Here is a 26,938-nt window from a genome sequence, read left to right on the forward strand (position 1 = left end):
GATTCCGCCGTCTCCATGGCAACCGGGGACGCCTCCCGCTTGGCTCGGCCGGAGTGGTGCTGCGAGAATAGTTCAGACGCGGCGGAGGGGAGGGCCCTCGGCGACATGAGGGGCACGGAGGCCGCGGCGGCGGCGGCGGCGGCGGCGGCGGCCACAGTGATGCGGGAGGAGGACGAGGACGAGGACGAGGAGGAGGAGGAGGAGGACCAAGACGAGCACGAGCGCGAGGGCGAGGAGGCGGAGCGGGAACAGCGGCCGCAGCCCCCGCAGCCCCCGCAGCCGGCGGGGGTCGCGTGCGCCGTCTGCGGGGAGCTGAGCGGCGGGTGTCACCCGGAGCGCGGCAAGCCTTGTGAGTACGGACCCGCTCCAGGCCGGGCTGTGTTGGGCGGGCCGGGGAACGAGAGCCTCCCCTCGCCCCCCGAAACCCGCGGGCGCTACTTAATGTGCCCCGGCGTGCGCCTAGGCGCCCCGGCACCGGCGGGAGCCCCGCACGGGGCCTCCGCGGGCTCCTGGCTGTGCGGGGAGGAAACTGAGGCATTCCGACGGCGGGTTCTGAAGGTTCTGGGTTTGGAGTCCGAATACTTGGGAGGCGGCCGATAGAACCAGGGCCTTTGTAGCCCCCTCAGGCCCCGGGCCGACAGGAGCTGCGGGGCATCTGGACTAAAAGTCTCCCAGATGAGTCAAGTGAGACCCGCGAGAGTCGGAGGGGCGTGCCCAGAGCCACGCAGCTCGTGTCAGAGCCAGAAATCCAACGCAGGCTCTCCGACTTCAAACCCGGTGCCCTCTGGCCTTGGCCAGGTCAGATGTCGTCTCCGAGCGCTGTTTCCTCTTTTGTGAAGCGGGGGCCTGGGTTGTTCTGCGAGACCCTTTCCCTAGCATGACGGGAAAGTGACTTGCTGACTGCGTGAGGACGGGGCAGGACCAGGACTTCTCGCCTGGGTCCGAGAGGCGTCGAGGCCAGGCTTCTTCCCCCGCCCGACCCGCGCTCCCCCTCCCACCCCGCTGCGGGTTTTTCGCATTTGTGACTTAAGCCTCGTCAGAGCCCCTTAGTTGTATTAATGCTGTCGGCACTCGGGCGTTCGTCTCATCTAAGCGAGACTGCCGGCTGTTACAAACCCAAAGGCTTGTTTCCCACGTGCAGGGTTTGGCCCCGCTCCGATTCGGAGCCACAATGATATACTGTTTCTTGGTCTACAGTTATTTTGCAGTGCCTCCTTCCCTGTAAGCAATCAACGCGTGCTTAGGAATGATAAGGGTGAAGCAATAGTCCAAAGAGGAACACAGTAGGTTTCCAGGTTTTCTTAGTACTGTGCTTGATTGCCCCTCTAGAGATTTTTTTGTCCCTCTGCATCCAGTACTTCAGCAACCACTCTGCCTTAGTGACAGACCGCATACCCTCCTGAGACTTCATCAGAGTCAGAACAAATCGCCGAATAATGATGAGAATCTTTATTTGCCAGCCCTATTAGGCCTAATAATGGTTCTTCTATTAAACAATCTCATTAGATTGAGTTCAAGTGAAAAATATTATGCATTTGTGTCACTTAAGAATTTCTTCAGATTATTAAATATTTTTGTTTGCTAAAATGATCATACAATACCATAAGTCCTTAGAAGGAATATAAAAGTTTAAATCTTTTTGACTGTTGGATAATAGCAGGGTGTAGTGGTAGGACCTTTTAGACTTGGCCTGCTATCTGGACTTTGCAACTAACTAGCTATGTGATCTCGGGAAAAGTCACCAGACTTTTCTTTATTAATCTGGGGACTGCCTCTTAGGATAGTTCTGCAGTAAAGTGAATTAATGTAATATAGACTTCAAAAGAAATGTTATTAATTCAAGGAATAGTATTATTATTGAAATTCTTTTCCAAGGGAGTTTAAGCCAATTCATTTTTCATTAACTTTCTCCTTAAACTTAAAAAATAAAAACTCCCCCTCATCGCACTTTAGTAGATGTTATGTATATTCTATAAATCAAATCAAATTTTCTATTATATTAATCTGTAAAAAGAGATGATACTTGATGAAAAATGGTTTTCAACATATTTCTTCAAAGGGACAGAAAAAAAATGTTTCTTTGAGCATCTAAGAGTGAGTGACAGAAATGAAATGAAGATGAAAATATTTTCCTTTTAACTTGAATGTCTATTTTATCACATATGGATCAAACTTTCAGATTTGTCTTTTTAGCCTCATTTTAACATGGTGCTTTGCACATAGCAGGTACTTAATAAATGCTTTTCAGTTGAATTGCATGCATAACATGTGAAATTGCAATTATTATAAGAGGTTTAGGAGAAACCTGCTTTGTTTTTTTGTTTGTTTGTTTTTTTTAATTATAGTAACTTTTTATTGACAGAATCCATGCCAGGGTAATTTTTTTTGCAACATTATCCCTTGCACTCACTTCTGTTCCGATTTTTCCCTCCCACCCTCCACCCCCTCCCGTAGATGGCAAGCAGTCCTATATATGTTGAATATGTCCTAGTATATCCTAGATACAATGTATGAGAAACCTGCTTTGTAAATGATAATACTCATCTGCAAAAACAATCCTGAAATTCACTTATTTCTAGCTATATTCTTTACTCTTAGAACCACAGAACTTTGGTTCAGAAGTTACTTTAGGTTAGAGGTCACCTTCACTCATTCACTCATTGCAATGTCAGTATCTCTACCACATGGAATCCTAATCTTTTTATTTCTTTATTTTTGAGAGGTAATTAGGGTTAAGTGACTTGCTCTGAGCCACACAGCTAGGAAGTGTTAAGCATCTGAGGTTGGATTTTAACTCGGGGTCTCCTGACTGACTCGAGGGCCCTTGCTTTATCTACTGTACCATCTAGCTGCCTCTTAACTGGAATCCTAAGATTAGAGTTGGAAGAGATTGCTGAAGGGACTTCAGATCTTGTCTGTTCTATCTCCCAAGTCTTGCCAATATCACTCACCAATAATTGATCATCTACCCTCTTCTTGACAATATCTAGTAATTGGAAACATATAACTTTTTTTTTCCCCCTGAGGCAATTGGGGTTACATGACTTGCCCAGGGTCTCACAGCTGGGAAGTGTCTGAGGTCATATTTGAACTCAAGTCCTCCTGACTTCAGCTTGGTACTTTATCCACTGACTCACCTAGCTGCCCCTGAATATACACCTTCTTAACAAAGTAAGCCATTCAGTCTTCAATCAATAAAATAAATTGGAGAATCTCTTGAACTAGAGGAGATTTAAAAGTCCTATAATAATAGTTAGGAATTGGTTTCCACAAGACTGATCTTCTTAAATCTTGAAAAATATATGGTGATAATTACTTCTTGAGGGTAAACATTTCTATCTCTTTTCACTGATGTTTAGAAGACCCTTATCATTCTGATTACATTACCCTAGAGAGATGATAACCCATGTATTGTCTGGATTTTTCCAGATGACAAAAGAATTTTTTTTTCCATTATATAATACTGCCTCTGTGGAACTTAAAACTAAGCATAGTATTCTAGTTCAGAGTACAGTGAAAGTCACATTCTATGAGAATATTAAAGTTCTAGGAACCCCAGAAATTACATTTAGAGACCATCATGCCAACCACAGAAATTAAATTACTTTTCTTGTGTTACATTAGTAGTTAGTGACAGAGCCTACAATAAACCCCATGTCATCTGCCTCTCCACTTTCTCTTGCATCTCCCCCTTAATATTACATTAGTATTTCAATAATTCAATGGAACTGTAATCTCATTGACATGCTGTTCCACCAAAGGGCCAGATTACTATACATACATGCCTTCTCATTATCCTTTCAATCCTTCTTCCAGAGATCCCCAGATAGAAGGTGCTAGAGATCTTCTTTTGTTGTTTTTGAGTCATCTCCCAGTCTTAACCAATTCTTCATAACCCCATTAGGCTGGTGTTTTTCCTTTTTTTTGGCAAGGATGCTGGATTTTTTTTTTACCATTTTCCTCATTTTGCAGATGAAGAAACTGAAGCATACAGAATAAAGTGACTTGCCCTGGGGTCACATGCAGCTAGTGACTGTCTGAAGCCATATTTGAACTCAGGAAGAAGAGTTTTCTTGACTCCACTCCCAGCACTCTACCACTGGACCACCTAGCTGCCAATCTTTTTCTAACATTATAAATTTAGAATTTGGGTTTCCACACATCTTCTCCTCTGTTATCCCTAATTACTAATGATTCAGCCACTTCTTCAGTTCACATATTTCCTAAATGGTATCTGTTACTTTACTTTTTACACATAGATTATCATTGAAATTATGCTATGACCTGCCATGGGCCTCTCTGTTGATCTTTCTATCAAATGCAACTTTTATTCCAAAGACATTACACCAAGATTATGATATAGAGCCTTACTTGGAGAAAATTTGCATTAAAGGTAGGCATTTATACAAGGGAACAGCTCAGATTTGTTGAAAGCAGTGGGGAGAAGCTAAAATATAAATATATATAAGGATCCCTCCAAGTCATACATTTTGACTCAGAAAACTACATATTAACACTATCTGTGGTTTATTATGTTTTTATTCCTCTTGTTAAATATTTCCTAATTACATTTTTAAATGATTCTGGTGTTCAGAACTCTTTTGATTTAAGGCAGATGGAATTTTCCATCTGAATCACCTTGAATCACCTCACTGTTGAGAAGAGTCAAATTCATCACAGTTGATCATCACATAATTTTGTTACCATGTACAATGTTCTTTTGGTTTTGCTTGCTCCACTCAGTATCAGTACATGTAAGTCTTCCCAGGTCTCTCTAAAATCATCCTGCTGATAGTTTCTTATAGAAAAATAATATTTATATACCATGACTTATTCAGCCATTCCCCACCTTTTGGACATCCACTCAGTTTCTAGTTTCTTGCCACTACAAATTACAAACAAATGCTTACAAATATTTTTTTTTTTTTATTTAATAGCCTTTTATTTACAGGATATATACATGGGTAACTTTACAGCATTAACAATTGCCAAACCTCTTGTTCCAATTTTTCACCTCACCCCCCCACCCCCTCCCCTAGATGGCAGGATGACCAGTAGATGTTAAATATATTAAAATATAACTTAGATACATAATAAGTATACATGACCAAAACATTATTTTGCTGTACAAAAAGAATCAGACTCTGAATTATTGTAGCTTACAAATATTTTTGCACATGTGGGTACTGATCTCTTTGGCCTAGTAGAGACACTGCTGGATCAAAGGGTATACACAATTTGATAGCCTTTTGAGCATATTTCTAAACTGCTCTCCAGAATATCAAATTAAAATTCTTTATTGACTGTGCGATTGTCTTGAGCTAGTGATCTTGAAAATCTTGAAAAGAAAATATGTTTTCTTTTTACTTGATCTTGAGGAACTTACCGTGATCCCAAGTGATCATCCTTTCCTTTTCTTTTATCCATCTGTTTTTTCATCCCAACATGAAGACTTTCAATTAGTTAGGAGATGAAATATGAGAAAAAAGAGAATCAAAGAGAGCATAATTGTTCAAAGTGGATTAGAAGATATTATTCAAGAATACACAGAAGGCAGAATTGCTTAAAACTTATTTTGCTTCTATTTTCTTAGTCAAAAATGAACTTTGAACTGAGAAGAACTTAAAATGATCATCAAGAAGCTGAGATTCAAGCTTAGCAAGAAAAGATTTTTTTAAAAAAGTAAATGCTTTAGGACCAGGAGATCATTATATACTTCAACAACAATACTAGATGATGACCAGTTCTGATGGATCAGGCCATCCTCAGCAACAAGATCAACCAAATCATTTCTAATGGAGCAGTAATGAACTGAACCAGCTATACCCAGAAAAAGAACTCTGGGGGATGACTAAAAACCATTACATTGAATTCCCAATCCCTATATTTATGCACACCTGCATTTTTGATTTCCTTCACAAGCTAATTGTACAATAATTCAGAGTCTGATTCTTTTTGTACAGCAAAATAATGTTTTGGTCATGTATACTTATTATGTATCTAAGTTATATTTTAATATATTTAACATCTACTGGTCATCCTGCCATTTAGGGGAGGGGGTGGGGGGGTAAGAGGTGAAAAATTGGAACAAGAGGTTTGGCAATTGTTAATGCTGTAAAGTTACCCATGTATATATCCTGTAAATAAAAGGCTATTAAATTAAAAAAAAAAGTAAATGCTTTAGCTGGGCAGAGCTAAGATGGCCAAGTAAAAGAAAGAACCTGAGATTCAAGATTAGCAGAGAGATAATAATACAGGATCTAGCTGTCCTCGATGACTTCATCCTAGGACACTGAAAGAATGGATCATTGTTAGTGAGTTTTGAAAGGTCTTGGGAAACAGAAATACACCAGAACTGGGGTAAAGAAAATGATCCAATTTTCAAAAAGAGGGAATATCCTACAAACTATTAGCCAGAGTACTGGAGGTTTCAATGCATTTTCATTTACTAGAATGTGAGGCTGTCTACTATAAGTTGGCCTTGAAGTATGAATCATGATTAGAAGAAAGCAGAAAAAGTTTGGAACAATATTTCTGGAGAATGAAATAGGATTTGATCAGAATTCAGAGATCATTTTTCTTGGCAGAGAATAAATAGAAATTTTGCCTTTTTTCCACCTTCTATAATCATCTAACAACCCTTCTTGAACAGGGGTTGTTTCTTTTATCTTGTTTGTCACACTATATTTCCTGAGCAACTGAAAATTCTCATATTAAAACAAAAATACACTAGAGATAAGGGCTTTGAATTCTTCTTTCCCATAAACATACTATTTGACTGGGGACTAGCCAATCCAGAAAGGCTCATCACCAGAAAACTGGGTACCAGGCAATAAATTCTTTTGTCCACTTCAACTCATAAGGACTAGTTACCAAGATAAAGACTTTGAAATGGAGCAGTGAGGAAGGGAATCATATTGATGAATTCTTGAATCCTTAAATTATTGAAGCATTTAAAAATATCTAAGTGCTAAGGTCTCAGATCCTGGGCTGTTGAAAAAAGACAGAAAAGATATATGATTTCACCCTTTAGAAATTAATGGTATATTAACAGATGCTAAACAATCCTTATTTTCCATACTGATGAAATCCTCTCTTATTTCCAACAGAGATTGTTCCAAACCTTTTCTTCTTTCTTCTAATATCTAGCTGTACCCCAGAGCCCACATTTACAATGGATGACCTTTCCTCCAACTTCTTTGAAAAAAATTAGGTTATCCCAATTCTCTCATTTTCCCAATTTAATTCCTCAAAATTTATCAGTACCCTCCTTCACTTTCTCCTCCTTTCCCTCAGGCCAAAGAGAAGGAGGTGTCATTCAACATCTAATCTAATTTTTCCACCTTTGCCTTTGATCTCAATCTTTTTTTATCTCCTCAGGATCTTCTTCCAGAAGTCATTATTTTTTTCTCATCCTTGCCACCTCTTCCTTTCCACTGACTCCTGGTCATATTATTACTACACAAACTCAGACAGGTCTCTACAGTACTTAAAGAAAAAAAAAAAATGCCTTCCCTTGATCCATCTATTTAGATACTGTCGCAGCTCTTTCCTCATCATCACTGTTAAACTTGTAGAAAAAAGTTGTCTAAACTTGATGTCTCCATTTACTTGCTTTCCTGCTCTCTTCATCACAGCTTGAAATTTAGCTTTAGCCCTGCTACCCTATTATAATACTAAAGAAACTGCTTTCTCTAAGGTCACGGTGACCTATTAATTGCCATATTTAATGACTTTTTTTTTTTCAGTGTTGAAATCATAAGATTATAGATTTAAAATTGTAAGTGACCCAACAGAGACCATTGAACCTCATTCTACATTTTTTAAAAATATTTCTTCATTTTGCAGATGAGGAAACTGCGACACAAAGAGATCACACAGATAATGACCAAAATAGGATTTGAACATAGGTCTTCCTGACAATCTACTACTCTACTATGCCACATCTTCATCCTTCTTGAATTTTCAGCTTTTACATTGCTGACAACTCCATCTTACTGATTGTTTTTTCTTCTTTTGACCTAAGAGACACTATGTCATCCTAGCTTTCCTCCTGCTTTTTGAACACTTATTCTCTGCCCGTTCAGTATAGGGTCCTCATCTTCTAAGGGCCTGTCCTTGATCTTTTTCTATCAATATTCCCTTCTTTGGCAATCTCACTCACTTCCCTGAGTGAGTTTCAGCTACAGTATTGTTAGCTTTGTTAGGAAAGTTGTTTCACTATTTCACATATGATGCTAAAAATTTCATTTCTATTTTGCACTTCAAAGTTTATGGCAAATCAGTTCAGTCTATGGCAACATTTTTTTCATCTTATGTCTCCATCATCTTTCAAGTCCATCTCTGAAATATTTCTATCCCTTTGACTGTAATAGGTAATATAAGTCCTCATTGGGCATCTAAGACAGCTAGATTGTACAGTGGATAGACAGTTGGGTCTGGAATCTGGAGTCAGGAACACCTGAGTTCAAATGTGACCAGATATTTACTAGCAGTATGACTTTGGGAAAATCAATTAACCTGTCTGCCTCAGTTTCCAGAGGACTGTGGATAACAAGAGCGCTATTAATAAAAATCAAATGAGATAATATTTGTATAGTATTTAGCACAGTTACTGGTACAGTTATTCCTTCCACATTGTGACTTTCCCTATCACAATTTCAGTATATCATGGATTGTCATAAGAAATTAAATGAGAATTTTGGAGAAATTTTGTGGAAGCCACAGATGAAATAGGATGGCCAACAGATGACTCAGAATAAGTTTAGAAACTCCATAATAATTCAGACTTCTTCTCTGGTACAAAAGGAGGGCCAATTTTATGCAGATTTTCCAGATTTTCAAGAGGACTTGATAAATGCTTATTTTCTTCCATACACGATGACTAAAAAAAGCATTACTTTTCCAAATAAGTCTTCTACTTTTTTTCCCTATTCTAATCCATCTTTTCTACCATTGCTGGATTATTCTTTGCATATAGACTTATTCATGTCACTTTTCTGCTAAGAAAATTACCATGGTCCCTTATTGTCTACTGAATTAAGTTCAGACTCCTTTGTATGGCATTCCTGCTCCTCCACACTCTTGTTTCCACCCACCTTTCTAGTATTATATCATATTTCTTCCTTCCCTACAACCTCTGGGCTTCAGACAAACTAGAGTTTTCTGTCCCCAAATATAACTTGCACAACAACTTTGCTATTATTCTCTCAAAATTCTGAAAAAATTAGGTAGTAGTCTTGGTAGGTTTAATATACAGCAGCAACTTATCTAAGGCTATATATAATGTTCACTAACCATAATGAAAATAAGTGCCTCTATGATTGTTACAATGCAAGAAATGTGAGATTCTAGGATAAATTATTCACTATTTACATGCAGATGACAGAGATAGCTTTTCAAAGTTTTATATTTGATGAATATGTAAAATTTTGGACAGTTAACCACTGCATTTTTTTTTTCTTTTAATAGTAAATAACCTATCTTGTTAATGTCTTACTAGGGAAAAAATTCCTATATTGTGAGCCACATAAGAGAATTAAAGAAGTGCTCGAAGAAGAACTTTTTATTCAAAGAGATGAATGCCACATCAAAAATCCTTCTACAGGTAAAGTCTATGCTTAATAATGTATGTTTAAGAAAGGAAAACTAAGCTGTCCACTTGAAGATAGTGTTTTTGCCTTTGGGGGAAAGGGTCTTTGTTTTGGGTTTTTCCAGATGAACTATAATCTCCCCACAATAATTGAGTTTAAATAAACAAACAAAAGCCTTTGTGTTTAAAAATGATCACTTAAATTCTTTGTATTTCAAAAGTCTGTTAAACGGCAACATTTTAAGCATTTTTTAATTAAATGGAAAATATACATTATTTTTCTTTTAATAAATGTGACTATGAAGATAATAATAACATAAAGACCTTGCATCATCTGTATTCGTCAGTGACATGATATAAACTCACACATATATATTTGTATGTTTTAGTTAGAGCTGACTGAATCTTACTTCTGGTTCTGGATGTAACTGAATGTGGGGATCATGAAATTATGATTTGTTACCAGTAAATATTTGATTTGTATATCTACTTTTTATATACATAGATCCCCAGAGTTGCATAAAATTTCTCAGTCAAAAAAGGGTAGTGAATGGAAAACCATATAAGAAGCCCTGCTTTAGGTGATCATTCACAAATGTTATATTGGAACATTGATATTATTTGAAGATCTGCTTTTACATTGACCTCCACTGCTCAGTACTCAGTATAGTCTTTGATTTATAATATTATTGTTAGTTTCGTTAGGAAAATTGTTTCTCCATTTCATGTATGATGTTAAAAAGTTTATATCTTGAACTCCAAAATTTTAGTAGAAAAACAACTCTCAAATCATGTAAATCAATGGGGCAACATTATTCAATTTATAAAATTTCCATTTGTACACATTTTCCAAGAATTTATCTATCAGTGAAGTTGATGAATACTTATTAATACCCACTAGAGGTCGCACAAAATGTGTTTTCAAAGCAACTGCAACAAGGTTTTGCAAGGGTGAAAGTTGAAAACTATCTTTGCATGTATTTTGAAAATAAAAAAGATTAAAAAAAAAAAGCAACAGCAGTTTCAGAGAGGTTGGGTACTAAGAACAGCTTATGGAATACACAAACATAAACAACTTTAGGATTAAAACAGACCAAGGAAGAAAGGACCATGAAAGTCAGTATTAATTACATTGAGCTATATCATTGTTGCTCTTCAATTTTGTCTGACTCTTTTTGATCCCATTTGGGGTTTTGTTGTCAGAAATAATGGAGTGGAGGTAATTTTACTAAAGAGGAACGTAAGGCAGAGTTAAGTGAATTGCCTAGAGTAATTATACAACTAATAAATGCCCGAGACCAAATTTGAACTCAGGGAGATAATGTTTCCTGACTCCAGGTCCCAGACCATTGTCCACTGTGTCCCTAGCTGCCCCAGTTCAAAAGTACCACTAGGCTACCATAGAGGTACTTGTATCTTTTCCATTACTTAATGATGATCAGTTCATAAAGGATTTTGTAAATTCTTTAGGTAGGATAGTTTGTGTGGAAAAAATAGAGGTTTATATCTCCAGTCTAATCTAAATTAATCCCACAAATATTTGTTAAGTGCTTAATCTGTACACTTTGTATTTTGGATATAAAAACAAAATGAAAAACAAATCCTCCTGGAAAATACAACATTTAAATAGCTGAGTTATACAAGGGTTCATATATGTAGAGCTGGAAGGAAATTTAGAGGTCATCTAGTTCAACCATCTTCATTATACACATGAATCAGTGAAAAGCAGATGACTTAAATTCCCATCAATAATGAAAAGGTAGGAATGTGAATACAGACCATTTGCCTCCACATCCACTGCCCCATACTAAAAAATAGCTAAAAAGTTCACAAAGTAATTCCCTTAATTATCCCATATAAAAGGGGAAAAAGAGGCAAGAAAAAGCTTTTACAATGAAGGGGGGAAGAGGGGAGAGATGAAGGGCAATCAAGGAATCTTACTCATCAGAATTGTCTCAAAAAGGAAACAACAGGGAAGGATTCAGGGGAAATTGTGTAGTTGGTCAGTAAATCTCAAGCTCTCCAGATTTCCCTCACAAACAGAAATAATTTATTTGAATGACTAGTAAAAAACAAAGAAGAGTTGGGGCAGAACTGGAGTCTTCCTGGTACAACTCAAGAAGATTCAAAGACAGACCCCAGCCTTAACCCTTGTCACTTCAGGCTAGCTCCAGAGAAACTCCAAATGGGGAGTCCCGGGGCTAGCTGGGTGTGACTGGAGCTTCAGCCAGAACCACAGAAACTTTCACCTCCTGGACTGTTCTATGGAGCTGGGGTCTGAGTCTGGGAAGACTGAGTGAACCTCAGCTGATTAGGAATGCCAGGCCTAGATTTATATATGTGTACCTATGGATATATGTACATATGTGTGAGTCTGTGGGTGGGGGTGAGTGTATAACATATATATATCATACATGGTACGTACACACAGATATATAAATCAATTTGTGCTTAACTGTAGCCTGCTTGGGAGGTGGGGAGGATAAAAAAGGGGAAAAAATAAAATAAAAAGTGCTCAGCAGAGGAAATAACCAACACTCAATTGGAAAAAACCTATCTTATTCTCATAGGAGGGTAAGGGAATGGGAGTGAGAGTGGGGTGCTGATTGAAGGGAGGCAGATTGGGGGAGGAGGAAGGAGAGGGAGAGGAGGGTAGTCAGAAGCAAAATACTTTTGAGGAGGGCCAGGGTGAAAGGAGAGAGAGAGAGAATAGAATACATGGGGAGGAAATAGTTAGTAAGAGTAATTGTGAAAACAAAGCAATTCTCTTAGAAGATGTCACTTGGTCCTTGAAGGGAATGGAGGGTTCTAAGAATTGGAAATAAGGAGAAAATACATTCCAAGCCTAGAGGAAGACAGAGAAAAGGCATGGAGGTCAGATGTGATAAGCTGAGTTTAGGAAATAACAAGGAGACTAGTTTGTACTAAGCATAGTGTACACGAAGGGGATTAGCATGAAATAAACCTAAAAAATAGACTAAAATCTTGTATTTCATCTAAGATAAAATAAGGAACCTCAAAAATTCTTGGGAATGGAATGACAGTCAAATGTGCTTTTTGGTTATTTTGGTGATTGATGAGCTGGAGGAGGAAGAATCTACAAGTCAGGAGTCTAATTAGAAGGTTCATGCAAGAGGTGATGAGTCTGAATGTGGGTGGTAGCCAAGTAAGTAAAGAAAAGGAGATAGATGCCAAATCAATTGTGAAGGAAGATTTAACAGCTAACTGGATTGGAAGTCAGGGATAAGGAAGAGTTGAAGATGACTCCAGGGTTATAAACCTGGGAGACTAGAAGGATTTTAGTACCCTCAGCAGAAATAAGCAATTCTGAAGGAAAAAAAATGGATAATGAATGGGGAAGGTAATGAGTTCCATTTTGGACATGTAAAGTTTGAGATGACTGGGGGGGACTTCTAGCTGGACATATCTAACCAGCAGCTAGTGATGTGTGGTACTAGAGACTGGTATTAGATATTGGATTGTCAAATCCTTTTGCATAGATGTGATAACTGAAACTGATGAGGTGCAAGAATTAAGGGTAAGAGATCCCCTAACAGCCATGGGATCGCCTTGACTGGTTGTGCAGGTTTTGCAAAAGAATTTGCAAACCTCAATAAATACAGGCAAGAGGTTTGTAGCAAAGAATGAGTTTATTTATGCTAAGAAGACTGCTTTCTTAGTGGGCAAGGTCCTATTGGGACTATTGCAAAGATGGGTTTACACTGAGAAGAAAATATCTTCATCAGTGGGCAAAAGCCTGTTAGGACTTATGCGAATTTTCTGGGCATACAGTGCTAGATATATTGGGGCTGTTTTGATCTTTGGCCCCCGAGTCAGGGGCCAATTCCAGATGAATATGAGAGACTGATTTTCAATTCAGTTCAATTCAAATTGAAAGAGATTGCTTATTTTGGGAGTTTCTTTTGTGGACAGGAGGGTATGCCCTTCCTAAAGGTGAGAAGGGTTTGAGACCCCGAATCATCCATCCCCCACAGATTCTTTTCCAACACTTCTCCCCCCAAAGATTATAGGGGACACAGTTTACATCAAATCCATAGGATCTGATGAAATCAGAAAGAGAGAGGGCACAGAGGAGGAAGAGGAGGAGAGTCTAGGGCAGAGCATCTGGGAAGATATGCCGCTAAACAAATATGCATGAATGATAATACAGAAAAAGAGGGAGGAAGACTTTGTGTTCCAAATTTTTCTCCCTCCCTCATCTTCCCATCCCTGGGGCAGCAAGCAGTCTGATATAAAATCCTTTTAAACATATTTCCATATTTGCCATATAGTGCAAGGAAAAAGCAGACCAAAAAGGGGAAGAAAAAAAAAAAAAAGTAGGCTTCCATCCACACTCAGTCTCATCTTTCTTGGAGAATTAATTTTACGAAATAAAGGGATTATTGTGCTGTATTGAAGGCTCAATTGATATTAGATAATGTACGTTTGTAGTGGGTCAGTCATCATGATTGAATGATGGAAAAGAGGAGGCACTGATAATGGAGATAAGGATTGCAAAATTGACAGGATTGTGAGTGGAAATAGGGCAAAGAAGTAAGACTGTGCTATGTATGTATTTTTAATATTAATTTATAATAGTAAGTTTCATCATCCTGAAAAAGAAATATAATCTTGTGATCGGATTTTTTAAAATGAAAATCTTAACAGAAAAATACATGGGATTCTAAGAATAAGGAAGAATTTGGTAGATTCCAGTATTCCTGAAATACTTCCTTCCTAAACACGTTTCAGTGGTATAAAGATAATAATAAACTTTCACTTTGGAATAAAAGGATTCTTCATTACTAAGATGTCTGAAGTTTCTAAATTTTCATATACAACTTTAGGGATATGGCTATTTTCTTTGTCTCTACCGTCCCTACTTCTCTCTAGTCCTAATGTATGATTTCATTTGGGGGATTTCCTTTGTGGAAACTCCCCATCAGTGCAGAAACTTGCCCTCCCCCACAACTAATTCCTGCCAAGTTAACTATTATGAGACTGAAGAGGTGACCCTGAAACTGAAAATCCTTAAAGGAGAAAATCTCCTTCAACTCTATATCAGTGAGGGACCCCACCCCAAAGGACAAACAGTTTCATCTTTGTTATGGGGTGGGGTTGGCTCAGTCCTGAAACTCATTGAATTCAATTCAAATTCTAGCTGAAGCTGAAATCCAGGGAGGAGCCAACTTGGGACTCCACCCACAAATCCCCTTCAGCTTGTAGCCAAAGCTCTCATTATAAAAAGAGGCAAACTAAAATCCTCTCTTTGCAGAGGTTCCTCCTTTATTTACCCTCCCCTATTTCCCTAACCAACTCTAACCTTACTTGCAATCCCCATAATAAACCTGTTTTATCAATCTAGGTTTTCAGGTCTGTAGATTCCTTTACAGAGAACCTCTGCACCGCCAGAAGGGAGTCCCCAAAACTCCCTACTCTTGCGCCAAATCCCAAGGAGTTGCAGGGGAGCCAAACCTCTCCATTTGGTTCCCTGAACTCTGAACCTGCCACTAGACCATATCATTTAACTCCCTGACCACCAGAAACTCTAATTTCATTTAGGTTTCCTAAATCTAAACCTCATCAAAACTAGTAAATGTCTTAAATTTTCCCTGGCTTTAGACTGGTTTTCTTTTGTTCTATGGTCAAGTCTTCTTCCTTCGTTGCTTTATTTTGGCATGGGTTCTGGGATTCTCAAAGCCTTTGCCAGTGGACCACAAGGTCTGGGGACAGATTCTGCCAAACTAGAAAGGCCTTAGGTATGGGCTCATGATATTCTTTTTGTTTATCATACAAGATCTAGTCTAACTGAGCTTGGAGAGGTTCATCACCAGGTAGAGCACAATATGATAAATTGTTTAGCCAGAAATAACAATTCTCAAAGATCAACTACTGAATTATCGAACAGTTGCTGTATATGTATTAGTGAAGAGAAATGTTTTGTCCTTCCTTCTCAAAGAGGACCATGACATTCAGGAGGTGGTGACTTCAAATACAAGTGAATTGGATTTAAGTGAGGAAGGACTGTGCAAGGTCATCTGCCTCACTTTCCCCTTCAGGGCCTCCAGAGGTCCAATGGCAAGATATAGATCAAGAGGACTAGAGATGACCCCTGGATGGGCCTTTTTAAGCTAAGGTCTTCAAGGGGTTTCATTTTGACTAAGGCAACACCCATTTAGTGATTAAGGTTAAATAGCAATTGAAAAAAGAATCTCCTTTTTCACCTAGTCCAAATGAATGAATGAATCTGGGAGGAGAAGGCCCTCAGAGTTTCTGCACAAAACTGAAATGACTGCTATTTACATTCAACCTGAGTCAATCAGGACCCAAACAACGACAAAATGGGGCTTGGCCTAGGATCTATTGGTGACCAATTAGAATAAGCTTGGTTTTGGTTTAAGACCTTAAGGAAGGAAGGAAGGTAGGTAGGAAGGAAGGAGGGTGGGTAGGAAGAAAGGAAGGAAGGAAGGAAAAAAGGAAGAAGAAAAAGAGGGAGGGAGAGAAGAGGGAAGGGAGGAAGAAAGGAATAAAAGGGAAGGAGAAAGAGAGAAGAAGGGAAGGAAGGGAGAGAGGGAGGAAAGAAAGAAGAAATGAAGGGAAGGAGAGAGGGAGGAAAGGAAGGAAGGAAAGGAGGAAAGATGATAAGGGATGGTGGAAGAGGGAGAGAGACAAAGCAGGAAGGGGATGGAGGAAGAAGAGTAAGGGAAAGAAGGGAGGAGTCTTCCAACTGACCGATTCCAGACCAGCACAGAGATGGTTGTTTGTATTCAAATGATGAAATCATGAATCTGTAATGCCAAGAAACTAAGGCAAGATAGAGATTAGAGTTTTTAATATTTTATTTGAGTTTCTGAGAGGGAGAGATTTTCTGGGACCAAAGGATCCATTTTGGTCCTATGGCTGATGTCTCAAAGCATTCAGCAGCAGCCTCAGCTTTAGCAGCAGCAAGGAATGTGAGATTCCAATGAAATATATATATATATATATATATATATCAGGGTAGACAAAGGCAAGGGAGTGGAATCCAAACTCTGGTGAGCAGGACTTTCCAAGAAGGGACCATCAATCCAATGCTGACAGGTTGGAGGGTAGGACCATAAATTCTTACTTATTGGGAGTTAAGGAGGTGTCCAGTTAGAGACAGGAAGTCTGGAGAGATAGAGGTAAAGGATGCCAATTAGGTATCTGAGGTAGGACATCTGGAGTCTTATCTTTCGGAATGCCAGATCTCTACGGTCCTAATTATCTCGGTCCTAATGGTAAGAAAGGAAGGGTTGCAACCAGGAGGATTGAAGCAGAGAAATTCAAGGAACTGAAGCAGAACAAATTAGGGGAACTGAGGCAGGACGATTAGGGGAATTGAGGCACAACAAATCCTGAATTAATTCTCTTGCTCATAACATATCTCAGGTAACTTGGTACCTTTTGCAATGAATTTGAAAAGTTTATTACTAAATCAATGAACTTGTGGTTGGAGGTCTGGTATAACAACAACCACCAAAAAAACCCATCACCCAGGCAAGCAAGGTCCTCAGATCTGGCAATTTGAGGAATGATCAGAGTTGGTATTTAGGTTGTAAGCCATCTGAAGCCTGCCTGTCTCTGTTGAAGCTTGAGTTGAAGGGCCTGATTTAAATCTGACTCAGGGGAATAATGTCTCAAACTTCAAGATATCAGCCTAGAGCCTTGCATCAAGGTTGTCCCAGAAGAAAGACCAACTAATGTTAATTCTCTGCATTGTGAGCAAAGCAGTCTAGAGACTCTGCTTACATGAGTAAGAATAATCTCCTAGACAAAACAATCATTTCTGCCCCAGATTGGAAAGTCTTAGAAGGTAGGGTAGTACAGAACTGGCACTTTGCTTTGGTCAGAATGTTCAAGTACAAAATCCTCTTTTTGGCCTTCAAGGCCCTTCATAACCTAAGTCCCACTCTCCCTCCCTTCCTTTCCAGTCTCTGGACTGGACCCCACCCCCATCTTGCCCCAGCCAGGGTCTCCTGGGTCCCATGACACTGATTCCATCCATCTATACTCTTGCTTCTCCTCTAGCAAGGTATCACATCTCCTGACTCCAGGCATTTTCACTGACTGTTTCCCATGCTTGGAATTCTCTCCTTCCTCGTTTCTGTCTCCTGGCTTCCCTGCATTCCTTCAAGCCCTTGCTAAAATCCTATCTTCAACAGAAAGCCTGTCCCAATCTTTCTCATTTCTAGTCTCTTTCATCTATTGAGTATTTTTTTTTTTCCAATTTTTATCCAATGTATACAATTTTTTTGTTTGTTTTCTCTCCTATTAGACTGTGCTTGTTAAGGGCAAGATCTGGTTTTTGCCCTTCTTTGTATCTTCAGTGCTTAGCACAGTGGCATATAGTAGGCATTTAATATGCTTAAATTTAAAATGCTTATTGACTGACTGGCTTCATTGTACAAAGGGATAGAGAGAATAATTGGAATGACCCTAAGAACATACCATTCCTTCAAGCAAAGAACAAGAAAGGAAACCCCAGAGACTACTGAGACAAGCTGTACAGGCCTGATGTTGGGAGGAACCCTGGCATGGCTAAGGTGGCTAACCAGCTAATTGTCTCTATGTTGGTAACTGCCCTGAATACCAACTCCTAGAGGAGCATGTCCATGCATTCAATTCCCACTAGGCACATTTAGAGAAAAGCCAGCTCACGGCCCTCCCTTTCTCTGTTACTGGCCCCTTCCCCAGCAGGACATTTATCTCTAAGATGCTTATCATATAGGTAGGGGCCTTCTCCTGTCTCTCTTGGGCCAGGTCTTGGAGGGCAGAGAGAGTTTATCTAAACTCTCTCCACCATCCAGCAACTAGGACAGAGCAGGTACTTGACAAACTTTTCTTGAAAAAAGTAAAGGATTTAAAAAATTTAATACTTGAGTGCCTCAAAGAAAAGATATACTTTAAATTTAATACATCAATATCCTTTGTAAAAAAAATAATTATTTTTTTATTTTCCCCCGTTACATGTCCAATATCCTTCTTCATGCAAACAGAAAAATTAAGAGTATTTCTCCATCAAAGTTATGTCAACATAATTGTCAAGCCAAAACGTCTCTGAGGACAAATTTATATGTGTGTGTGTGTGTGTGCATATATGTGTGTGTGTGTGTATATATATATATATATATATATATATGTATATGTATGTATGTATATTATTTATTTTTTAATTATACTTTTATTAAGTTTACAAAAATCAGCTTATAGACCACATCTATATTAGGAAAATATGTAATATATTGTTCTAAACTTTTTAATGCATCTATTACTCAATTTTTACAGGCCAGAGATGGTATTCAGGGAACTAAAATAAGAATATATGATCGTTCTTATCTTTTTCACAAAATCAGGTACAAAATCTAGGAGGCTCAGGCAGAAATACTGAGTTGGTAACTCAGGCAGTTCAGGATATGTAAGAAATGTAGGACTAGAAAGCAAAATAAAAAGATAAGGAATCACATTTGATTCTAAGACTCAGTAAAAGCCTCTGATTCCTGACCCTTACCTTCCTTCTCATAGTGTCCTTAATTGCTCAAGCTCTTCTTGAATTCACAGAGAAAAGAGTCCTAAAGTTAGATCAGAAGAACTGGTTCTGCCACTTATTAACTGCAAATAGCTATATAGGCAGTCACTTAATCTCCCTCATCTCTGGAATCTCTCTAATCTTCCCCTTACTCATCTGCAAAATGGCGATAATATTATTTGGACCTTGCATTATAACCCTTATACTCAGGCTGCTTGTCTCCCTCACTGTGTCCCTGATGCTTTCTTTTTGAACTGGAAAAGCTGTGCTTGCTCACCTTACTAAGGAAACAGCAGTCACAAATAGAGAACCTATGCTTTCAGACCTGCTCAGATACAAAGAAACATCTTTCATAACTTTACAAACAAGCTAAATGAGTTTTCTTGTGTCAAACCTACCCATTTCCTAAACATGGCACTAGAGGCATTAAATGGATCAATTCCTATTTGCTTTTATATTATTTGTGTTGTATGTACTCCTGTGCATTTGTATTTATATTCATTACACTTATAATATATTCAGAGGCAGCTATTGTAACTGAGGTTAAAAGAATACAAATGAATTAACCTGCTTTGTAAATGTATTCCATCTAATGCACTTTAAGCAGGTTTTAGGGATCTACCTTATGCAAAGCACCTTGCTTAGTTCTGGGGAGATACAGGAATGAGAAGAGCTGCTGCTTAGATGTAGTCCCATCCATCTAGAGCTACGAGAGACCTCAAAGGCCATCTAGTCCCAATTCCCGGTTTCATAGATGAGGAAATCAAAACCACCAAGTTGCCCAATATTAAACAGATAGTGTCAGAGTGGAGTTTGAATTCAGATTCCCTTGACACCAGAATTGTCCATTCTGCTGTATCAAGCTGTGTACATAATTCTGTCCTATACTTTTTTAAATTGACCCTACTATGTTCCTTCACACTGTGTAGGGCTACCCTGAATCTATTTCCTCTGTTACTCCTAGCGTTAGATGTTACACCTAGCTAGGCGACACTATGGATAGCAGGCTGCTCTCAGAGTGGGGGACCTGTATTTAAATCCAACCTTAGACAATTATTACTTGTCACTTAAACCCATTTGTAAAATGAGCAGGAGAAAGAAATGGAAAACCCTTTCAGTATTCTGACCAAGAAAACCTCAACTAGAGTTATGAAGAGATGAGTGAAACAACTTAGGAAGCTAGGTGACACAGTAGATAGAGCCCTGGGCCTGGAGTCAGGAAGATTCATCTTCCTCTGTTCAAACCTGGCCTCAAACTCTTACAAGTTGTATGACCTTGGGCAAGTCACTTAACCCTGTTTGCCTCAGTTTCCTCAGTTACAAAACAAAGATAATAATAGCACCCACTCCCGGGATTGTTGTGAGGATCAAATGTAGACATTTTACAATTGCTGGCCTAACTAGGCTAGCTCCACACTTTCACCACAGTCTTCTTTGTTACTTCTGACTGTGTCTATTACAATGGGCCCTTAATAAATGCTTGTGGACTGACTGGCTGAAAATGGAGGCCCATTCTCTGAAGGATAGTGATCAGCAATTTTCTACCTCCTGGCAGGACAGAAGAAAAGGAGATTGGCTTGTATTGCAGAAAGAGATTTAGGGTTAGATATGAGGAACAACTTACACATTGTAAGATCTTTACAGTAGGAGGCTGTGGAGTCAGTTTCCTTGAAACTGTTTTAAGAAAAGAAATAAAAACCTGTCTTGTTAGATGGCTAAGGAAGGATTCTGTTTGCAGACACTTCATTCACAAGTCAAGGAATGGATAAAAACTGCAAGGAGTTTGATTTTGTAAAAGCAATGTACACTGATTCCCCTTCTTAGTGTCTTAAGTGATTGACAGATGTCAGTGACTGGATACAGTAATGTATTATGATTATCTACATTCCCATAGTGCTTCACAGTTTTTTTGTTTTTGTTTTTGTTTTTTATTTAATAGCCTTTTATTTACAGGTTATATGCATGGGTAACTTTACAGCACTGACAATTGCCAAACCTCTTGTTCCAATTTTTCACCTCTTACCCCCCACCCCCTCCCCTAGATGGCAGGATGACCAGTAGATGTTAAATACGTTAAAATATAAATTAGATACACAATAAGTATACATGACCAAACCGTTATTTTGCTGTACAAAAAGAATCAGACTCTGAAATATTGTACAATTAGCTTGTGAAGGAAATCAAAAATGCAGGTGGGCATAAATATAGGGATTGGGAATTCAATGTAATGGTTTTTAGTCATCTCCCAGAGTTCTTTCCCTGGGCGTAGCTGGTTCAGTTCATTACTGCTCCATTGGAAATGATTTGGTTGATCTCCTTGCTGAGGATGGCCAGGTCCATTAGAACTGGTCATATAGTATTGTTGTTGAAGTATATAATGATCTCCTGGTCCTGCTCATTTCACTCAGCATCAGTTCGTGTAAGTCTCTCCAGGCCTTTCTGAAATCATCCTGTTGGTCATTTCTTACAGAACAATAATATTCCATAATATTCATATACCATAATTTATTCAGCCATTCTCCAACTGATGGGCATCCATTCAGTTTCCAGTTTCTAGCCACTACAAAAAGGGCTGTCACAAACATTCGTAGTGCTTCACAGTTAACAAAATATTTTCCTTACAACCTGTGAGGTAGACAATAGTTGTAACTATTATTATCTTTGTTTTACAACTGGGGCTCGAAGAAATTAAATGGTTTGATCCAAGTCCTAGAGCTATAAAGTGATGTATTATAGGAGGGTCCCCTATTACCTCTAGGATCAAATATAAATCGCTTTATTTGGGCCCTTACACCTAATCCCCATCCTACCTTTCCAGCTGTACTCTAGATTGCTCTTCTTCACCCCTTCTACTATCTGCCAAGCTAGCAGCCTTGCTGTTCTTTAGTTACAATCCCTAACGGCCTTGCTTCCCATACATCTCTTGGTGGCCATGCCCATAGTACTTCCTCCTCACCTCTGCTTCCCAAAATCTGTAGCTTCCTTCAAAACTTGGCTCAGATGCTGTCTCCCACATCTGCCCTTCTGCATCCTCAGTTGCTAACACCTCCATCCTCCCTATTACCTTGTATATTTGGGGGTATATGTGTCCATGTGATTTGCTACAATAGAATTTAAACTCCTGTGAGCAGAGGTGGTTTCTCTGTATTACCCAGAACTTGGCACAGTGTCTAATCCCATTGGAGGTACTTAACAAATAAATGATTAATTGATTGATGATGAAACATTCTTGATACCATGAAGACATTTTAGAAACCATGAGGAGCAAGGTTGCCGCCTTGGCCCTATGAAGAATATTTATTTAGCATTGGTTATTAACTCCAGAAACAAACAACTTGTGTTTCTTTGTATATGCCCATAACTCCCTGTTTTCCACAGAGGCGGAGTGTTATGGACACCCATGAGTCCTTTTTGACTTCAGGACTTTTAAGACATTTCTTTTGCACATGACAAATATGGAAATATATTGTACATGTTTAACCTACGTCCGATTGCTTACCATCTTTGGGAGGGGTATTGAGGGAAAAAGGGAGAAAAATTTGGGAACACAAAATCTTACAGAAATGAATGTTGAAAACCATTTTTACATGTATTGGTAACATAAAATACTATTGAGAATTTATAATAATAAAATACTATTTTAAAAAAAGGTTTAAGGCTGCTCCTTTAAGTTAGTGCCAGTTTCATGAGCAGATTATTAATTTATTGAATTGCAGCTCTTGACAAAGCCTGTGAGTTTTACATATTAATTTCTATCTGCATATATTGTAAGCATTACTTTTCAAACATGCTTGCTACAATTATTTTAAAGTAGAAGCCAAGATCCAACCATAAAATCTAGAGTTTTCTTTACTTCTCTCAACTTAAGGATTTGTAAAGATTCTTAGATTCATTAGGAGAACTGGGCATGGTCACATTTGGCCAGATCACTCATTTTGCAAATCCTACTTCCAGGAATTAAATCACAGAGAAGGTTGACTGCATGAAATAATTCCAAAAATTACCTCCAAGGATTCTATGTTAAAATTAGATGGTCATGGAAATTTGAATCTTAGGAGAATTCTGTGAACACATATGTTCTGCCTGAGGTTTCACTTGATATAATTTAATAGTGTTAGATACACCAGTTAGCTCTACATATTTATTGGTCCAGAACTATAATTTCATTGGTGGGAGGAAACCACCTTAATCAAAGCAAATGAGAAACTCTACTCCTAGAGAACTATTTGGAGCACCAGGTTGTATCATAGCCAGCTCACAAAACAGTATGTCCCGGGGCAGGCCTTGGACCCAAGTATTCCTAACTCTCACAGTAAATTGCTCTCTGATCCACTATTCCATACTACTTTTTGCTCTATTATATTTATCAACAAGTTTTGTCCTGTATGTTTTTACTCTGATTTTTATCCAAACTTATTTACAGGTAAGTGAAATTAACTAAAATTTTTGAAAATATTTAATAAGAGCTTATTAAATGAAAATAACTTTATTTGCTTGATTTAACAAGGAAACCAATAAACTTAGCAACAAACTAAAAAAATTCTAAAAACAGTAAGAAGTTATTGGGGTTTTTTTTATTATTATTTAGACTAGAAAGCAAAACAAGCTAAATAAGTCATTTTATTGTTTTTAAAAATATTGACAGTGGCTCTGGAAGGGATCTGGAGCATTAAAAGGAACTTCTCCGTGGGAAGCTTGAAGCCAGGATCACAGAACAAAAACAGTTTACTTCCACAACCTAAATACTATTCCAGACATGGAGGAATAAGAAGTAAGATATACATGATATTCTAGCTCAGATGAAAAGAAAGCATGTTTGATTATGAACTAATGTGATATATTGTATTAGGATAGCTTTGAATAGATTTTTTTCCCTTTGTTTCCATTAATTAAGAAGTGTTTAGTTTTATCCATTTTAATTTGGTGTTCAAAATATAGCAGTTTATCAATTTAGCATCTTGATGCAATAGAAATTTATATTAAGTTATATTCATTATTTTCTTTCAAATGTGATTTCTGAAATAGCATCAGAGTCCTAATAAAGAAAGATCCCCTATTTCCTTCAGATTGCTAGATACCTATGATCATACAACCTAGTGGAAGCAAAGATAGAAAGTACAGTGTAGAAAGTAGTAGAGGCAGAGACTATTCTGATTTTATTACAAATAATTATCATTGTGCTACAAAGGGATGAGTATTTATTGTGCCACAATGATGGCAGTTAGGCAGCTGTGGAAATTCTGGACCAAATATAGAATTCTCTCTCTGGCAGTGAAATTAGGAGCAGTATCTTATTCATTCCTGACTTTTTCAGGAATGAATTTGAATGACAGTTGTATAGGCCAAAGAGGAACAGTCAGAATTTATAATCCAAGCATATTTATAAGATTGAAGGCCCATGGTCTACATGTGCTGGGAACAAGGCACGGAAGTCTATGAATCTAGGACTGGCCACATGGAGATGTGAGGCCAGAACCAGAAAATGAATCCAAATGGGGTGCTCAGATGCTGCTAATTGAACCCTAAATAATTTAAAGATCTGAGGTATCCATCCAAAGGAGTTGGGAAGACTAGCAAAGGCACAAATGGAATAATAGGTGATTGATTAATTGGGTCAATATTCTTCTACTTAAAGTATTGGTTTCATAGTCAAGAGGAACTGAGTTCTAATTCCTGCTCTGCCACATTGCTTCTCTGGGAGGAGCAATAGCCTAACTCTTCCCCCCAATACAAGTTAAATTAATTTTTCCTTTAAAATTTTCCATGAGTGTTAATTGGCTTAATAGACTTAAAGGCTGAGAATAATGATGTTACTCCTTGAATAGTTCCAGGGGTTCTCTGATGGTTATTTATTAAATCATGTTAATTAAGTTAAAGCATCAACTCAGTTTCACTCAGTAGTATCAATTAAAGGTATTTTACGATCAAACCTAAGCTACAAGAAGACTAGCTTAGCCTAGGTCAGACCTAGCCTAGCTCAGGCACAGCCCAGACCTTGTGCAAGTTAATTAACTTTGGGGGATAAATAAAATTAAAATTAAATCCAGTAAAACTAAAGGATTGAATTCCAAGGTGTTTTGTAGCTCTAAATCTCCAATCATATTGTATCCAATCATGTAGACATTTACCATAGAGGAAGCCCACTGGCAAGTAGAAGGGACCCAACTTAGACTTTAGGATCAAGAAATCCAATTCATGAAGAGCCAGGATACCAAGCATAATAGTGTAAACCCAAATTCAAAAAGCTGGTTAATTAGGATTAAAAGCAGGTGATCCAGCATCTAGAGTTACAGAAGTCCAAGAAGAACTGACCCATTGTTGAGCTAGTAAGTTTCTTGGATTTCCTCTTGGTTTCAGATTCTAGAGGATCATGGATTCCAGTGGAAATTAAATAACCTACTTTTCAGGACTAGAGAAATGCTGGGATAAGGAATCTAGATTAACTCTTAGCTCCCTCAAGAAAATCTCTGAGATCAAAAAAAAGTTACCCAAATATAAGTTCAGCCACTGTGATTACCTGGATCTCTAATTTATCCACAATCATTTATCATCTTTCCTTTCTTAATTTGGTTCATTCCATTTTACAGTATGGAAAGTGTTACTTCAATGTTTTAGAAAAATAAAAGTTTTAAGATGAATAATTCTCTTTGAAAATATCTCTATGAATGATTTATTTAAACTAGGAGAAAAACATTCAATATATAAACAACTCAATTTATTATGTTTGTGTCTTTATAAGTAAATGTAAGAATAATCTTAATCGTAATAAGATTAAATATCTTTATCCCTGTCATCCAAAACACAAATGAATTTTGTCTGCAAATACTCTGACTATGCCAAATATGTATTTCCTTGTAAGTGATAATGGGGGCAACAGAGAGATGAAATCCACAAATAATATAAAATCATCTTTTTTGTGAATGGATTTTATTAACTTGTTATATAGCATTTTCCCTATACTACTATGAAAAATCCTTCCTATAATTAAAAAAATTACTTTTTTTCTTTAGTCAAAGCTGTCAAATAGATATGAATTGAGATAAACTATCAATATTGTCAGCCTAATACAAATAGGAGAAGGAATAGCCAAGAGGAACCAAGAACTTGAATAATCAGAAGTCTTTTATATGTAGAACCTAGACAATTAAAGTAAGGTTTTTCTCTAACTACTGTTAGTTGAGATTTTTTTTAGATTTCATATCTTTAGTAGCTAAAAATTCATAGGCCTTTGAGTTTATATGCTGAAATTTAGATACCCAGCAAACTTTTAACTTTTCTTGGGATCTTATCTTTCAGCTAGTCTTCTGTTCTATTTTTGTCCTTTTGGGAAAAAAAATCAGTACGCTTTTTGTAAATTGATCATACACCTTGTTTATTAAAAATAATAATTTGGAAGCAGTGTAGCATAAATATAGCTTTTAAACATATTTGGATTATCAAATGAAAACAATTTATCCCCACTTGGCTTTTATTATTATTTCCTTATGTAGTTTATTTCATATGTTAGTTTAATTCACAAGATAGTAAAATTGCTCATTGAGCATGGTTCCTAGAGTCTGACTCTATCGAATGAGTTGTCCTTTATTAGGAATAAAAGTAAGAATTGCCTCAAAGTATGATGGAACAAAATTTGGCTCATCTCTCCAAGCAAGATATTTACTTATGTATTCATGTTTCTTTCCTCTAGGATAAGTAACTCTTCCATTGAGAAGTCATTTCTTTTGATGTCCCAGGAGCTAAGAAGAAATCTTAAGTACATATCCCAATCTATTTAAAAAATTAAAATGTTTTAGTCTATA

General features: G+C 37.8%; 1 protein-coding gene across 1 annotated transcript; it reads left to right on the top strand.

The window, feature by feature from the left end:
• On the top strand, positions 1-26,938 carry C3H11orf97 (chromosome 3 C11orf97 homolog). Its single transcript, XM_031961022.1, has 4 exons — positions 1-349; positions 9,503-9,607; positions 23,785-23,910; positions 26,827-26,938. The coding sequence occupies exons 1-4, from the start codon at positions 16-18 to the stop codon at positions 26,829-26,831; spliced, it is 570 nt and encodes a 189-aa protein (XP_031816882.1). The 5' UTR covers positions 1-15; the 3' UTR covers positions 26,832-26,938.

The sequence above is a fragment of the Sarcophilus harrisii genome, chromosome 3, assembly GCF_902635505.1.
Source record: "Sarcophilus harrisii chromosome 3, mSarHar1.11, whole genome shotgun sequence".
Lineage (NCBI taxonomy): Eukaryota > Metazoa > Chordata > Mammalia > Dasyuromorphia > Dasyuridae > Sarcophilus > Sarcophilus harrisii.

What these genes read in the sequence shown, in the direction of transcription:
- C3H11orf97 (XM_031961022.1), top strand. Translation starts at nt 16, where the DNA reads ATGGCAACCGGGGACGCCTCCCGCTTGGCTCGGCCGGAGTGGTGCTGC. An exon ending in CCCGGAGCGCGGCAAGCCTT is followed by an intron (nt 350 to 9,502) that starts GTGAGTACGGAC and finishes ATGTCTTACTAG; the next exon opens with GGAAAAAATTCCTATATTGT. An exon ending in CATCAAAAATCCTTCTACAG is followed by an intron (nt 9,608 to 23,784) that starts GTAAAGTCTATG and finishes AAATATTGACAG; the next exon opens with TGGCTCTGGAAGGGATCTGG.